At 40.7% G+C, this 16,179-nt stretch overlaps 1 protein-coding gene across 1 annotated transcript in view; it reads right to left on the bottom strand.

Annotated features, from left to right (window-relative positions):
- Positions 1 to 2,418: 2,418 nt before the first annotated feature.
- LOC104355948 (protein argonaute-3) overlaps positions 2,419 to 16,179 on the bottom strand; it is a 31,943-nt gene continuing 18,182 nt past the window's right edge. The window contains exons 6-19 of the mRNA XM_042793929.1: positions 15,435 to 15,569; positions 13,124 to 13,211; positions 12,831 to 12,978; positions 12,401 to 12,520; positions 11,034 to 11,156; positions 10,703 to 10,836; positions 10,092 to 10,276; positions 9,650 to 9,809; positions 8,375 to 8,465; positions 6,717 to 6,911; positions 6,228 to 6,362; positions 5,475 to 5,576; positions 3,604 to 3,803; positions 2,419 to 2,985 (exon numbers count right to left, since the gene is read on the bottom strand). Of these exons, the coding sequence (XP_042649863.1) occupies positions 2,877 to 2,985; positions 3,604 to 3,803; positions 5,475 to 5,576; positions 6,228 to 6,362; positions 6,717 to 6,911; positions 8,375 to 8,465; positions 9,650 to 9,809; positions 10,092 to 10,276; positions 10,703 to 10,836; positions 11,034 to 11,156; positions 12,401 to 12,520; positions 12,831 to 12,978; positions 13,124 to 13,211; positions 15,435 to 15,569 (1,925 nt within the window). The 3' untranslated portion in view covers positions 2,419 to 2,876. The remainder of the gene's footprint in view (positions 2,986 to 3,603; positions 3,804 to 5,474; positions 5,577 to 6,227; positions 6,363 to 6,716; positions 6,912 to 8,374; positions 8,466 to 9,649; positions 9,810 to 10,091; positions 10,277 to 10,702; positions 10,837 to 11,033; positions 11,157 to 12,400; positions 12,521 to 12,830; positions 12,979 to 13,123; positions 13,212 to 15,434; positions 15,570 to 16,179) is intronic.

Below are 16,179 nucleotides of genomic sequence, written 5' to 3'. Positions count from 1 at the left end.
AAACCAAGAATAGAGATTAAAACATCCAAATACTCTTCACATGAAAACCAGGTAAAATGTTAGCTCAACAAGTAATTTAAGTCACTTTCCCAATGAAGTTTCCTTAATATTTGTTTTCGTGGTGAAAGTAGCAAGCAAAAAAGCTTCTCAAATCATAGTCACCGAGAGTGGGCACGATGAGAAGCGTACAGTGTCTTTGAAAGGAGCATTAAAAGACTTTTTAAAAAGGATTTTTCACATAAATGCCAGAAATCCACAAGAAGTCTTCGTAAAATAGTTGTTTGTTAGGTTTTTTTTTTTTGATTTTTTTTGTTTGTTTTTTTTTTAAAAATTCTCTATTGTAAAACAATTTTCTGTAAAAAGCCTAACCTGAACCTTTTATAAACCGAACTAACTGGCTAGAGTGCTCCTGGGAGAAAACTGTCAGCTCACAGACTAAGAGAAACGTTGGAGATTTCCTGGGAAACCATCTCGCGCGGAGGACTCGGTCACCCCGACCTCCCTGCCGCGGCTGCTCGGGAGGGCGAGCGCGGGGGGCGCGGGGCCGGGGGTCCCCCCTTGTCACCCTCCCAGCTCCTCTGCGGGGACCCCCAAGCCACCGGCCAGCTGCCCACCGTCACGGCTGTGTCCAGTGCAATTCGAACTCGGCAAAGTTAGTCTTTTTACATTATCTTCCTTGCTACTGGGAGATAAAGTATGTATATACACTCACTGTTTCGTAAAGCTCTTTGAGACAGCGTTGTGAACAGCACTACATACGTTGCAGTACAATATACAAATGCACAAAATACAGTACTTTGCTTTCTGGCAGAAAAGATGGGGAGATTCATGCCTGTTGAAGCAAAACGGGCTCAGATTTTAGGCTCAAAATACAGTATATTGGCAAACAGTGGATTTCGTGAGAATGACAGGAGATAAGCTACTTATACCAACCCACTGGTTTTCATGTGGAGAGCAGGTGGAGTTCAGAAGGGCTGGGATAACAGCAATGCCCATACAAACGATCTGCAGTATATATACTATGAACCAGTGCAAATAAAAACAGTCAAAAATGCAGTTCACGAGTTTACAAAGTGCAAAACTCCCCAGTCCCCCTCACTGAATAAATGCTCGTCTCTGACATCTTAAATATTGTTTTACCTTTAAAGTGGAATGAAAGAGTCCCATTAATTTGTTTCACATTTCAGTGATTTAACATGTTAGAACTATCCCAGCCCTCTTTATTTGCAAAGTGAAATGAAGTTACCAATAACTTAATTTTAAAAGGAAAGTCATTATCAAAGAGGAAAAAAGCCTAAAAACTTTTATTAATTCCACACATTTTACTGATGTCAAATAGATTTAACTACGCATGTAAAAACTTAGATCTTAATAAAAAACCCTTTCCATTTAATTCAAATATCCTCCACATTTCAAAGCCAAAAATATGGCCAATTCCTTTGTTAAATCAAAATACTGCTGTGACAAATAAAGCTTGCAGAATTCTAGAAGCATTTTTGCTATTTTTTGATTTAAAAAAGGAAAATTCAAGATTCCTTCTGACTATAAAACTTTCCTTTCAAAATTAAGGCTTTTACTTTGTCCTTTTAAAATCATGGAGGTGTCCATTCTTCCACAGTTAGTGGTACAAACACTGCTTTAGTACAGCTCAATGGACACAGTTTTTCTTTAGAACGCTTATTGCACTAAAAGATAGCAAAACAAGTTGTCAGTTTTTTAAAAATAAACATGGTTACATTTCTAAAAAATAAAAGTTGATGTTGACCATATGTTCTGTAATAATTAAATTAAAGCATTATTATTACTCTAATAAATATAAAAGAAACAAAAGAAAGCTAAACTTCAAAAACACATACGTATGAAATCACATTAAGGTGTGAGAGGCAGCAAGTAAACTAGCATTTTTCTTTTTTCCAAAAAGACCTTAGCTCTAAAATTTCAGTTCTGGTGTTTACTATATTTAATCCCATGAAACTTGGGACATCTGATCTCATGTGAAGCTTCAACTTATTTGACTTGCTAGATAGAAAATAATTGAAACTTTTGGACTAGGTAAAACAGCAGCTTTAGTAAATTCACCAGGGAGCAAGAAGAGTTTGGATCACTACTGCCTGCACATAGTATCGCTAGTTTCTTTGCTTTTTAAAAGGGAACTATTGGAGCCAAGAACTCCAAAGCTGTGAAGAAAGACACAGAGGCAGCAGTTGGCTAAATTATGTTCAAATTATTGGATTAGTGTGCAAAACACCTTCCCCCGCCTCAATTTTTTCTAGCTAGGGCTGTACATTCAAATGTAGTTGGATATGTTCACATTCGAATGCTTGATGGCAACACTGAGAGAAAGATTCCTCAATGCAGTGGGGTAAAAAACAGAGGTTTTGGTGTTTGGGTGTTGTTTTTTTTTTTTTTTTTTTTTGCACACTTCCCTTCCCCAAACAATCACTGTGATTGTTCCTATAAAGGTGGTTTGCCCCTTTTTTTTTTTTTTAAATGACACCATCAAGTTTACTTTGTTATTATTATTATTTTTTTTTTTTTTGCAAAGATATTTGTGCTGCCGAGCCACTTGAGGTAAAGGCCTAAGAGGATTAAACTACGAGAAATAAAAAAAAAAAAAAAAAAAAAAAATGATGGCGGTGCTTCCGTGCCACAAAAGCAGTTGGCTGGTTTCATATTGCATAATAGTGCTGTGTTCCTCGATGAAGTAAACAATCTTCCTTGTGTCAATTTAAGGGTTAGCCTCTCGCCCCTGCACAGTGTCAACTTCAGCATGATCGGAGGCACACCCCATAAACCAACCCCACTGGAAACATACAGTGTACGTGGAGTCATTTTGCAGTTCTTCCTTTCAGTGAGTATGCTTCCATTTTATTGACTTAAGCGAAGTACATCGTGCGTAAGGTGTCTTGGTGAATTTGTACAGCCTTCGCGAGGGCCTGTGGATCTCTCCCATTGCTTTGTCCTGAAACATGGCTTCCTTCAGCACTGCGAGAAACCGAGAAAAAGACACGCAGGGCTGTAAATCGTATTAATTCGGATCAAAAAGCCGCCTTTGCATCTCTTTAGCGTGTACGAGGGCAACATGGCAATAGTAATAGAACTGGACACTGAGAAGAATCTACCTGTCTATTCACTCCGCAGCCTCAAGGCTCTTGACAAATCCCTTCATCTTAGCTGCTCTGTTCGTTCATCTAAAAATAAACCTGTTACAAATATACTGATGGCCTGAAGGTTACAAAACACTTCTGACGTACAAAGCGGAGTTAGGTAAGTGGAAGGCCCTTAACATTTGCTTCATACATGACTAATTCTAAAGCGAAAAACTAAATGCACGGCTTGATTCCCTCAGACCATGTCAAGGTAATAACAGAATACTTTGTTAAACTAAACTTAATTCTTTTAGTCTGAGTGTTATTCAGCAGAATCCACCAACCCACTCCTGTCTGATACTGAGCAGCAGCTGCCAGCAGTGATTACCTTCAGACTAGGTAACAAAAATTAACTGCAAAATGGGCAATAATTATCTATAGTCAGATGGCTTTGTGTCTGACAATGGAGCAAAGAGCAACAGGGACAAAACCTTAAGCACACATTTTCATTTACCTGTCATGTTCTTTGTCCACAAGATGGTATCGTGCTCTGAATGCTACCAGATGAGCATAATACGCTGGTGCAGGTATAGAAACCGATCGTGTACAGCGCACATATGTGTGGCAGAGCTGGTAAGTCAGCAGCTGAAGTTCATCTGCAGTAAAACAGTTATCATCCCACAAAACATGATAGTGTGAGGGACGGCTGGTACCCTAAGAAGAAGGGAACATCGATTCACTTATTTGGCTTTTCCATACAACTGAGTCAGATTTTTAAGTTCAGAAAGGGCCAGACTGTCTAGTCTGAACTCCCGTGTAACAGCAGCCAAAGAAAATTCAGTCTTATGTCAGCCCTAAACGTGTTTAAAGATGAATAAGTCTAACATTTACATGATTATGTTACTCAGATTGTTCTTGCTTGGAAAAAAACCCACATGCCTTCTAGAAAACCCTCAACCATCAAGACCTACTCCCAACATGACTAAACCATGATTACACCACCTCTTAACTACTTTCAATTAAAACTGTTCCTCATCCAGACACATTTCCCTGAGAAATAACTGCTGCTTTTATCTCCTTCCAATTCTTTAGCACCCTAACTTGAAGTATGAACACTAGAAATGGCTCCAGTATTTCAGAAATTACCTACAGAGTGCTACACAAAACCATACACTTCTTTACTTCCACGCAGTGTCACCCTTCCTACAGGTCCAGGAGTTGCACTGCTCTTTGGCATTATGCTCAATCAGATTTTTCCACGTCACTCGTGTCAAGGCTCCCCCCAGACACGCGCTTTCACCACCTGTACTTCAGCGTTTCCTCAGAGATCATCACCAAGTACCAAACACTGAGCACAGCTCCTTGGAACTCTGTGAAGTTCTCTACTAAATGACTGACTTGCACTTATTTTGAAAGAGTCTTGGAGTGAACACTCCTCTTCCCTCCCGCTTCCCCCTACAAAAGGTGTGATGCACTAGAGTTAAATCTTACAGTGTAACTGAATTAGGTCAATAGTTGTCTTTTAACCAGGTTAGAAGTCTTTTTTTTTTTTTTTTTTTAAAAAAAAAAAAAAGATAAAGCATCCATTCAGTCGAGACTTCTTGCTACATTAAAACCAATGAGCTGCAACTACATCTGGCATTTCTGCTTCAATTTACACTATTTTTCACCCCAGGGGCCAGAAACTGGCTTGCCCAGACCTAGCATAAAGTCAGACATGTAAGTGGAGAAAAGCAGCAGAAGTTTTGAACTCTTGAATAAAAAACATCGCAACGATTCAAAACTGGAAAAGAAAACATGCCCATACAATGTTAACAAAGCTTATGACAATGTGGTCAGACTCACATGATAGAAATTTAAAGAGGTTTTTTTTCCCCATTTTTAAGCAATATCCTGATACAATTTTTGTCATTAAGTTGACTCTCCACTGTATTGCTGGCAATACCACCACATTGTTGGATTAAATTTCCACAGCCTGTAATTCACTCATCTCCATGTAGTCAGCAAATAATCAAACATTGCCTTCTGTCTTTCAAACCATTTACATTTGAAAACTTGATTCAATGCTAAATCCATTGTGGCTATAAAACATAAAAGTAGCAAGCTCTATTTTCAGAAATAACAAAGGTACAAAATAAAGTGACCTCTTAAAAAAAATAAACATAAAAAAAAGCATCACTTACCATCAGTTCAAGTTTTAAAGGTGTAGCAGAGACCACCTCTTAAGCACAAAGTACTATTAGTCCCACAATAATGTGCTATCTCAGATAAAACTGAGCTAAATGACATTTCCATACTGAACTGTTTGTAAACACAGGCGTCACAAAAGGGAGAAAACCCCAACATGTTCTAAATTTGCATTTACTTACAAAGAAATGATCGTACCTGTATTCCAGCATGGCTACAGAGGTAAAAATCAAACTCATATGGATGTGTAATGTCTGTATCTACAGTAGTTCCAGCTGGAATATTGCCGCTTCGTCCAACCTAGAGAAAAGGATTTGTTAAAAAGTGCAGCTAACAACTGTTTATACATTGCAACTCCAACTAAAAATACAAGTTCCTATTCAACACATACAAGGTTTCAGGGAATGAACAGCCTCAGCACTCTGTGGAATACGTCAGTTCAGCAGCCTGGGATGTATGTAGCCGCTGTGTGGCTCTTTACCATCTCACCGCAGAACACTGCGCCTACAGCACTTGAGAACTTTCAACCTCAGAAGGACAGGAGAAGCTGCACACACATTTGTGCCTAGAAATGTCAGCCTGAGTTTGGATTGACTCACTCAGAAGAACAGAAAAGTTAAGGGTTCCACCACTTTGTGTTTTCTTCTATTGCAGCTGCTGTAGACGTGCTCCTAGTTATACGAGTATTAGCTACCGGTCACTGACAGAGACTGCTGTCCGTGTGCAACACGACAAAGCCTGAGGGGGACGGTTTATTTTCTTTTTTTTAAACATACTTAAGGTGAATGATTTTTCAATTCGGGGCCACATTTTTATTTATCGATTCAACATCTTCCCTGAATGCAAAGACAATCAGGCAACAGAGGCCCGTGCTAGTATTTTCTCGAGCAGCATAAGTGCTAGACATCAAGTTTTTCACAGAAAGCTACTATGAGAGAGGGCAATGATTACCCTTTCTGTTCTGTCAGCACAGAACAATCGTGTATGATGTCGCTTCTGCACCACAATATAGGTTATTCCAGGCTGGTAATCCTTCTCCAAACTGATGCAGGCTTCTCTAATAGCTAGCAGTTCATAATACAAAACCTACAAGCACAAGAACAGAATAGTTAAGGTTTTCCTTCCATTGTTTTCTACACACAACACCTAATGAATGGCTTGTAGTTAACACTAAGTGCAACTCTGCCACACAATTAGTAATCTTAGGAAGTTCTTAAAAATATATTGTTTCCCAAGTTCTAAGACCTCTCCTTCCCAGTCAGGCAGGAAGTTGCAACTTTTCTTACCCAACATGCTTAAGAAATTCTCTCCTTAAAAGTCTCAATTATTTTGTGGCGTCATTGTGTAAATGTAGGCAAGTCAAACAGTACAGCTATTCAAATGTCAGAACTGGAGTTACGCTGTAACACAGTCCTTCAAGAAACCCACAAATGAACCAACCTGTCGAAACTGTCCTTCAGAGACCCCGTCCCTGTAGAAGATGATACGTGTGGGCTTGAACCGTGTGGACTTGTAGAACTGGATGAGAAGCTCTCTCACCATGGAGGCTAGATCTTGGATGATTTCCTGCCTGGGTCGCTGAACTCTCACCGTGGCACAGTACCGGCTTGGATGAGCATCCATACTACCTACAACCTTCAGGGGAAGATTACATGAGTAAAGGCTTCAAGATCAAATCTATACTAAAAAAAGTAAGAAAGCCAAGAACAGCAATTTTCAAGTAAAAGATGCTTACATTAAAACAGCCACCACAGTAACATTTGTAACTAGAACTTGTGATAGGTAGAGGTTTAACACCTTTTGACAAGGGGTATAAAACTTGCCCTCCAACTACCCCAAAATGCATCTGCAGAATTCATCTGCCCTGAAGTCTTCCCCTCTGTTCACAGCACACATGCATATTCTTATAATCCAGACAGACTTTTTTCCTTTGACGTTTTACACAGAGAAACACTTCAGTTTGCCTTAGTTACTTTAAACAAGGACGCAGTTTCTGTAACTGTAATCAATGCCAAGTAAAATACCAAGGGGACAATATAGGAAGGGGCTGACCAAACATCCAACCACCACCTTCATCTCCTGGACTGTACCGACACAAGAAGGTAAGAAGTACCAAAAACATTCCTGCCAAACCAGACCTTTAATTACATTTTTCTCCTTTAAAATACAAAAGTAATAAAATCACAGACTGGTTTGGGTTGGAAAGGACCTTAAAGCCCCCCCAGTCCCACCCCCCCGCCCCGGGCAGGGCCCCCTTCCCCCAGCCCAGGGGGCTCCCAGCCCCGTCCAACCTGGCTTTGAACCCTTCCAGGGAGGGGGCACCCACAGCTGCTCTGGGCACCCTGGGCCAGCGCCTTCCCCCCCGCACAGGGAACAATTTCTGCCTTAGATCTCACCTAAATCTGCCCTCTGCCAGTTTAAACCATCACCCCTCGTCCTATCCCCACACCCCCTGATCCAGAGTCCCCCCCCCCTTCCCTGCCCCCCCTTTAAGCCCTGGGAGGCCGCTCGAAGGGCTCCCCAGAGCCTTCTCTTCTCCAGGCTGAACCCCCCCAACTCTCTCAGCCCGGCCTCCCAGGGGAGCTGCTCCAGCCCCCCCAGCATCTCCGTGGCCTCCTCTGGCCCCGCTCGAGCAGCTCCGTGTCCTTCTGCTGTTGGGGGCCCCCGAGCTGGCCCCAGCACTGCAGGGGGGCCTCACAAGACCAAATGTTACTAACATCACAAAGCTGCACTATTTCCTTTAGAATATTTTTTCAGAAGTATATTATTTAACATGACCGCCATTTTACCTTGATTTATAAATTAAAAGTCTAAGAAAACAGTCTAAAATATCAAACAGTGTTTTGGTTTTTGTTTTGTTTGTTTGTTTTTTGTTTTGTTGTTGTTGTTTTTTGTTTGTTTGTTTGGGTTGTGTTTTTTTTTTTTTGTTTTTTTTTGTTTTGTTTTTTTAAATACATGATTTTTAAGAACATTGGAAATGTGTACAAAGAACCAGCATAGGCCCTGGAAGATATCTGACAGATATAATCCACAAATTGCATTTACTATTCTAACATTTACCCAAGATGAAAAAACAACGCTAATTTCACAAAACTTACAGCAGCGATGGAAGGCTTCTTTCCATCTCCAGCAGGAGGGTGAGTGACATCAGCTCCCAAAAAGATCACTGGCTGCTGGAACACAGAAGGTCTTCAAAAAGAAAAAAGTGCTAAGTCACACTTGTAGATGAACAGTTGGCGCAAGGTTATTGCTCAATGTGGGGTTTTGTTTCTATTTCAGCTGAGTTGCACAGAGAAGCCTTCTTATCAGGTACTCTGGCCAAGCCTGAACAACGAAATCTTTGTGCACAAGAGGTGAACTTCGAAACCACCATAGCAGTGATCCCAAAATACACTGCCATTTAACTGTGGCATGATTCTAGTGGAGAAAAGCCCCAGAGCTGCCCCTGAGCAGTACAGACAGCTTCTTACAGAAACTATTGTTCTACAGGATGGTTACAGCAGTGCTTGGAGCTCGGCTAAGCACCACTTTGGTTCTGCATCAGACGTGCAACAAATGGCGGGGTGCAGTAGCACACACACCTTTCTGGCTTGCAGGATTTCAGCAGCAGGATGGTCTCCCAGTGCCTCTAAAATACTCTTCCACACACCATTGTTTCACATTTAAGCTTTGGTTCCAAGCTCTCAGGAAGTCTCCGGAAAGAATTCTTAAGGCTTGCACTCAAAAGAGTTTTTCTGGCTTGCTTCCTTGCATTACATCTCTTGCCACCCAAAGAATAGATGTGCTCTGGTAAAGGTTAGAGTCAGTCAGAATTTCTGAACTTCAGGCACAAGAGACTTGTGCTTCTTCACAATGATTCATGTGAGAAAGGTGGGAGCACACATGGGTTGGACTTCTCAAACCTTCTCACAGAAGGCATCAAAGCAATCGGAGCACACGTTCAAACAGAGCACAGAATAGCCACGCAAAGAGCAAGCGTGAGCTAAACACTCGGCCAATTAAAGTGAGGAAAGATGCCTCCAGTATTCTTCCACCCTCATTAACAGCCCATTGATATGTCTAACAGTTACACTGTGATGTACTGCATGCTCTTAATCCTGCAAAAACTTCTATTTATATTTCAACATCTGTAGATCTTCAGTTTCTCTTCCAATGTTTGATACTGATCCTTGGCTTAAGACCTAACTCATGGGCCAACAACCACTCAGAGCCCATGCTAGAAGAACTTAGATTCTACCCCAAATATCATGTATTATTACCAGAAGAATAATTCAACTTCAAACGTAGCCATATTTAAATTTTGGGTGCTAAGTAGCAAATGTAACCACATCTGTTAAAACAAAACCCAAATCAGTCTCCACAAAGAATCTTACCGTTGATGAGGTACAAGGATATTGTTGATTCCTCCTAGTTTAACATTAATCTTCAGGCACAGATTTGATAGGGTCTGTGGAGATGTTTTAATGACGTTTTTGACTTGAACACATTGTGTGGCCATTCCCAGCAGCGTATCTCCCACACGCTTCACCTCCGCTGAGAAGCAAATATTAAGACACAACTTGAGTCCATCTGAAATTATTGCTCTATTTTGATCTTTGCTTAAGTCACAGTAATTTAAATGTACATACTCTGCAAAATAACCTCCAACTTATCTGCATGCTCAGACCTGCTTCTAACTCATGTTGTCTTCAGACACAAAGCAGTGGTTTCTAATGTCTAAAGAACAGTCCTGAAGAATTTTCTACCATATGCTGGGCAGCAAATTTCTCAGAACAATACCTGCCCAAACGGATAAAGACAGAGGTATTCCCTTACCGTACACCGGTGTTTTCCCTGGCAGGATGACAATGATGAGCTGGAGCCCTGAATAGGTGTTCTTGAGGTGTCGAAACATGGGCTCCACACTGTCTGCACCCTGGGCGTATTTGCAGAAACAGGGCTGGCCTTGGATCGGCATCCCTGCGTCTTTGGAGATCTTGCGCAGCTGGTCCGTGAAACCCCTGAAGATGAGAAGTTTTTTGAATTGTTGCAATTGTTGCAGCAGCAACAGCACACAACCACCAACGCAGAAGGGGACAGAAGAACCATGTTACTCAAATGAAGATGGTTCCATTTAGCTTTTAAAGAAGCATTTTAAAAGCATTCGTTATGTGGAGGCTGTACAGCTTTGAAGCACCATAGGCCAGAATGGGGGGAAAAAGAAGTTTAGACCTCTCTTGTACTTCACTGAAGATGCTACAAAGAACTTTATACAAAGCAGCAACGTCACAAGATCTAAAGCCCACGGGGTACCCAGGTACAGTGTTTTGACTGTAGCTTCTCTCCTTAACATCACAGATGATTAGAACCAGGTAAAATGCTCATGTTTTCACTAAGATGGCTTCATTAAGAGAACAGTCCAAAGCCTGAACCATGACATGCCTTACTTCAGTATTTCTTCTCTGCACTGTCTCTGCGTTGCAAAGCAGGCTATAGCCCACATTTTGATCTCAACACCAGTGTGAAACTGCTTCCCTCGCATGTCCCATACTCCATGGCTTGGGGTTGCCACTGTTCGATTCTGTGGAAACAAAAGCAACTGATATTCAAGTGACTGAAAGAGTCTATGCCATTTGCAGTTTCAGGATAACAACAAAAAGTTTACCATTCAAGCTCTGACCCCTGTATGGCAAGTGCAACTGAAGTGACTAAAATAGTCCGTGTGCACAGGAAATCTCTCTGCAAAACAGAAACAAAAGAAAAAAGCAAAAACCTCACCCGTCCTCCATACTGCAACATGGGAGCCGGGAGCACGCGCCCTGTGACATGGGCCATCTCGTCCCGGACTTTGAACTGGAACTCTTGAACAAATGGATCTGCATCATAATTTGCACTTCTCACCTAGAAGAAGTTTTTCCATGTTACAGAAGTATCTATTAGAATTCACCTAACAAACAGGAGACCAACAGGAACACCGCAGAAGTGTTCTACGACAATTCTCCTTGTCATTGAAAAAGCCTCAGATTTAACTGCTCAACACTACTGACCTATCCCCAGTGAAAACAATTAATATCATGAGATACATCAGATTTTTTTTTTTGTTCCCTTAGTTACTCAAGTGCTCGTTTGTAGCATGCTCATTCAGAAGCATTTTGTTTACTCACACGATAGATCAAAAAGCATTCTCCTTTAAAGACAAGAAAACCCAAGATTAAACAAATGAATTAATTTTATTACTGAATGTTCATGTCTTCTGTATTTTCTAGAATAGCCTTATTTTAATTGAAAAATTTTGGCTAACTTGTCAGCTCAAAACCCAGACTGTTTCAAATAACAGCTATCAGTTTGTAAGAGTATTCAACTAAAAATGTTCAAGTCAGAAAAACCACTGATATTTAGTATCTGGGTTCAGCACCAAGAAAAGATATTGGAGTTATCAGGCAAAAGTGTGTACTAAAGAAAGCAGTCAAACATCTCACATACAAGACTGAGCTTCAGGAGACCTAGAATCATTCTTCTCCCCTGTTATAAATTCCTTGCATGATTCTGGACAAATAAATTGCTTCAGTTTGTTTCAGTGACTATTAAAATTAAGTAGAGTGATGCTGCCACCCTCCAGCTACTAACAGAAAAAAAAAAGGGAAATTCTCAAGACCCAAGTCTTCAGCTCATGATTTTAAAATATTTAGCACTGCTACAAATATAAACATTCTATAATAAACAAAAAAGTATGGTGTTCAAATATCAACAGCAATCAAGGAAAAGAAAAGTACCTAGAACAAAATCTTACCTTCATGTGTTTGGGTACTAAAACCCAAGTTCATCTCACAAATTGGTTTAAAAACCCTGAGGGCCCCATACAGCAAAACACTGAGCGACTAGTCCTGAGTGACTCCAATACCTACTTGGAATTATTTGTAAAGATTATAACACAAGAGCCCATACTGCTGGACTCACGCTATTGTCACAAGCTACTGTAAATAAATCCTATTTAAAAAGAGTAGTTAAAATCAATTAAGTTAGAGGATGAGAAGAAAGGAATGAAAAGACTAGGTTGGTCACATAAGAAGTTTTTGCATTAACATGACCTAGTCCAGTGCGATTTAGGGAGTAGTGTCACACCAAACTGAAATTAAAGAACTAACCAATCTGCTTATTTCCTCTTGCCTATCTGGAGCAGATCTGGCTGTGGCCTTTATCATAGTCGATGTCTGATTGTCCGTCAGCTTCTTGATACACCGCTGGCCAGCCACGATGTTACAGACCTTAAAGGAAAACCAGAGGTGTCAAAACACAGCAGGAGCACTTTGAAACAGATCCTAACATACTGTACATCCACAGTACCATGCCACCATGCTCAAACGCACCCCCAGTGTGTTTCAGCAACTGCATATTCTCTCTCATAGTGCTAAAGTTTAAAGCATTTTTTGAAATGCAGATAGTCTTTAGTGAAATAAAAGAATAACGAATGCGAAATATGTAAACATGTTTGTACTGCAAAGTGCACTCCTTAGCATTTTGCAAAACGATACAGTCTACCAATAACAAGCTGGTTTATCAAAACAAGTTCATTACTTCTAAAGGCAGGTAGGTGTGTTTCTGTTCTTGTCCCACTTGTAGGCAAGGAAGATGAGGGTATTTCAGCTGAAGGTTGTATTTCTCTCTGAAATACTGTGCTACTGTTCTCTCCACAGTCTGGCCATTTTCTAACTGTAAAGGAAAGCTGAAAAGACATACATTTTAATAAAATGTACAGAAATCCTAGTTGGCAAGTAGCAATATCCCCCAAAGAAATAAAATAGTAGGTCCTGTTACACATTCAGTGTTAAGCTACCACACATTTTGTGCTCTCACGAGCAGTGTCTTACGTTTGATGACTCGCAGGCCGCCTTGTTACGTTACAAACACGGTATTTCCTTCTCATCGTTCCACAGTGAGTCACTTCTACCTTTAGACCTGCACAAAAGTACCAAAAAACCTGATGTTGTAACTACGCAAAAATGTGTTCAGGAGACACAAGGTTTCATGTAATAGAACATGTTCTAATCAAACAGCTTTGATGGTCAGCATCAAACAGCACAACATAAGAAATTATTTTCTAAATATTTCGCTTTCGTTATAATTTGATTTTTGACTAATCAGGTATTATCTTCAAAAAGATATCATAATGTATAATAGTTAATGTTCAATGTCACCCGAACTTCTTGTGGCAGTTTCATTTAACAGGCAAGTGACTCATCTCAGACAGACGGCTGTTTTCACCATATCCTTTTGTTCTCGTTCTCAATGCTGTACACCTCTTCAAACTAGCAGTTTGAAACTAAAAGGGCAAACCCAGATTTCTACCTTATTGTTGATTTTCCCCCCCTAGCTTTGTGTCCACATCCAGCCCGTAATTTTCTTTGAATTCACTGACCAAGTTCAACTTCAGGTTTTGAGCAGATGAAGATCTTCTCTAAAAGCACCCAGCCCACACACCAGCGGCTCACCGGGCTTGACTCCGTGCACAGTAACGATGGCAGCAACAATGGCAGCTTCAGGAGGCTCTCAGGGGCTATTTCTGCTAAGCGCACGCTGTGCTGCACGCAGAGAGCAGGCTCGACTTCTGCTGCAAGCACCGAGCTTACCGCACAAGCGCTGCACAGCATCGACACGCTGCCATGTCCTTCCCCAGCCCCACAGAAGAGAAGGCACTTAAAAACAGCCTTGTTACCCTCAAGATTCAACCGACAGTCTACTAGTAAAGACTTCTGAGAAAGCAGTTGGATGACTTGTCCTGTCGAGGCTCACGCGGATCGGGGAGCACAGACTGAACACCCCACACCAAATCAGGTCCCTAAGTACCGTGTTCAGTCTGCTGGGGACACAGACATCCCAAAGAAGTATCAACTGTACTTCACTGATTCCTGACAACGCTAATCACATAATTAACATCAGTATTACTTAGAGGATAGCATAATCAAAAATAAACTACCACTGCCCTGATAGAACATTAAGAGAAAATACAAGAAAAGAAACCATGAAGCACTGTGGCCAAGCAGAAAAGGGTTGTGAATACACAGATATTTGGAACCCATTCATTGTTTTGTCATTAATCTGCTGGGACACTGCAGAAGGCACTACCCTCCCACAGAGCCGCTCACAGACTGCCAATTCTTTAATGCAGGGCTTGTTTCACTACACGTGATCACATCTTGGCTCAAGTTCCCAGGTACTACAGTGGTAAAAAATAAATATCGACAGCAAAGGTAACCTTTCAATATTGTCTGACTACGGTAACAAAGTGTCTGAGGCATCCAAGATCAAGCAGAGACAGCTTCTCATTCTCCAGTTACCTGTTTTCCAGCATGAAAACAGACAGGCAGATGTAAAAAAAGAGGCATGTTAGGACTACTACAAGATAATTTCTTTAAGTTTTTTTTCACTAATGACTCTTCTATGAACACATCAGTTTATGACTATAGTTCAGATATTTTTTTGCTGTCCAGTATTTCACCACAGTCTAATCTTGCATCAAGTAACATACGTGTTTAAGAGCAGGGCCTTGAAAAGCCAAGCTCTTTCAAGGCTTCTTTCTCTGCAAATTACACTGGAATTGAAAGATATGGGAAAATACAAAGCAAAAGTAAAATATATGGAATGAAACTACTCAACACAGCAGATTATGCAATTCCTTTGGAATGGGATTTGGCCTTCAGCTGCAAGTTAGCAAGTGGTACTTGTTTTTCCATAAGGTAATCGGTTATTAGCAATCACTGCAACAGCATACTTCCAACAAACCAATGATGTTAGCTTTGAAATCAATTTTCGCTTTGCCTCCGCATCTAAACAGCAGAAGCCCGACAGCACAATACCACTGTGGCCTCAGTGACCCTTGCTTATAAAAGGTTAGCCATCCACAAAGGCAACAGCCACTCACCTCTCTGCTGGCAATAACCAACACGCTTTCTCTTCCCCTCTTTAAGTCACTGGGAACGTACCTCATTTTTAACCGTTCACTTGTGCAGAGCTGCACTGTTTCATTCAGGACTAGAACTACAAACAGGGTGTACTGCAATTCTCCTGGCAGTTCCAGGGCCCTTCTGATGCACCCTAACCAGGAGGTTTCAGATTAAAATAAGTCCCTTAGAATGAACTTGATTGTGTTACCTGGGACAGAACAGATACGTTTCTACTCACCCTTTATCTCTTTGGTGAATTTTACCCGATGAGAATCAGTCAGAGGTCTCGGTTGTTCATCAATATTATGAATGTCAAGAACTTCACACATAAACTGAATTACAGGTTGTGCTTTGTAGAAGGCAGTGGCAGAAACTAAAATGAGCAAAATATTAAGTGTAAAAGAACTCAAGTCAGACTGTTGTGAAGCAGTATATAAATGAATGCTTTTTAAAATTCCATATAACCCTCAAGCAAATATGGTGCAGCACATATTTTTAAAAACAATTAGCAAGCCTTGCAACAACTAAATATATGAAAGCCAGCGTAGGGCTCACAGTGACACATCAGTCTCCAGCACAGTCATCCTGCAACTACTTTGCACTTCAGGTTTTAGAAAGGGTTTTTCCCCAGATAACATTTATTTCTAGAGAGCTGTAACATCCCCAAGGGACATTCTCTTTTGACTCTGTACAGAGCTGCAAGCAGAGATAGTATTAATATATCTCTGCTGAAGATTTTTTAACATGAAGAACAGGGATTATTCAATATGCAATATAATTTTGTCAATGATATCACCTGCTCAATTACTGAAACAATATTTAGTAGAAACGTGAGCACTATTTTGACTGTGCACAAATGATGTTAGTGTAGTGGTGTGTGCAACCCTTAATCTACCAAAATTTCTTATCCCCCCTGCATACTAATGACACAGTCACAGCAAGTGACAACATACTGTTCTTAAACAGGACAGTTGACCCATTCC

Source organism: Tyto alba, unplaced genomic scaffold, assembly GCF_018691265.1.
Source record: "Tyto alba isolate M040663 unplaced genomic scaffold, T.alba_DEE_v4.0 Super-Scaffold_20, whole genome shotgun sequence".
Classification (NCBI taxonomy): domain Eukaryota; kingdom Metazoa; phylum Chordata; class Aves; order Strigiformes; family Tytonidae; genus Tyto; species Tyto alba.
The sequence above is the reverse complement of the archived record's forward strand: the minus strand, read 5'-3'. Positions and strand labels throughout refer to the sequence as shown.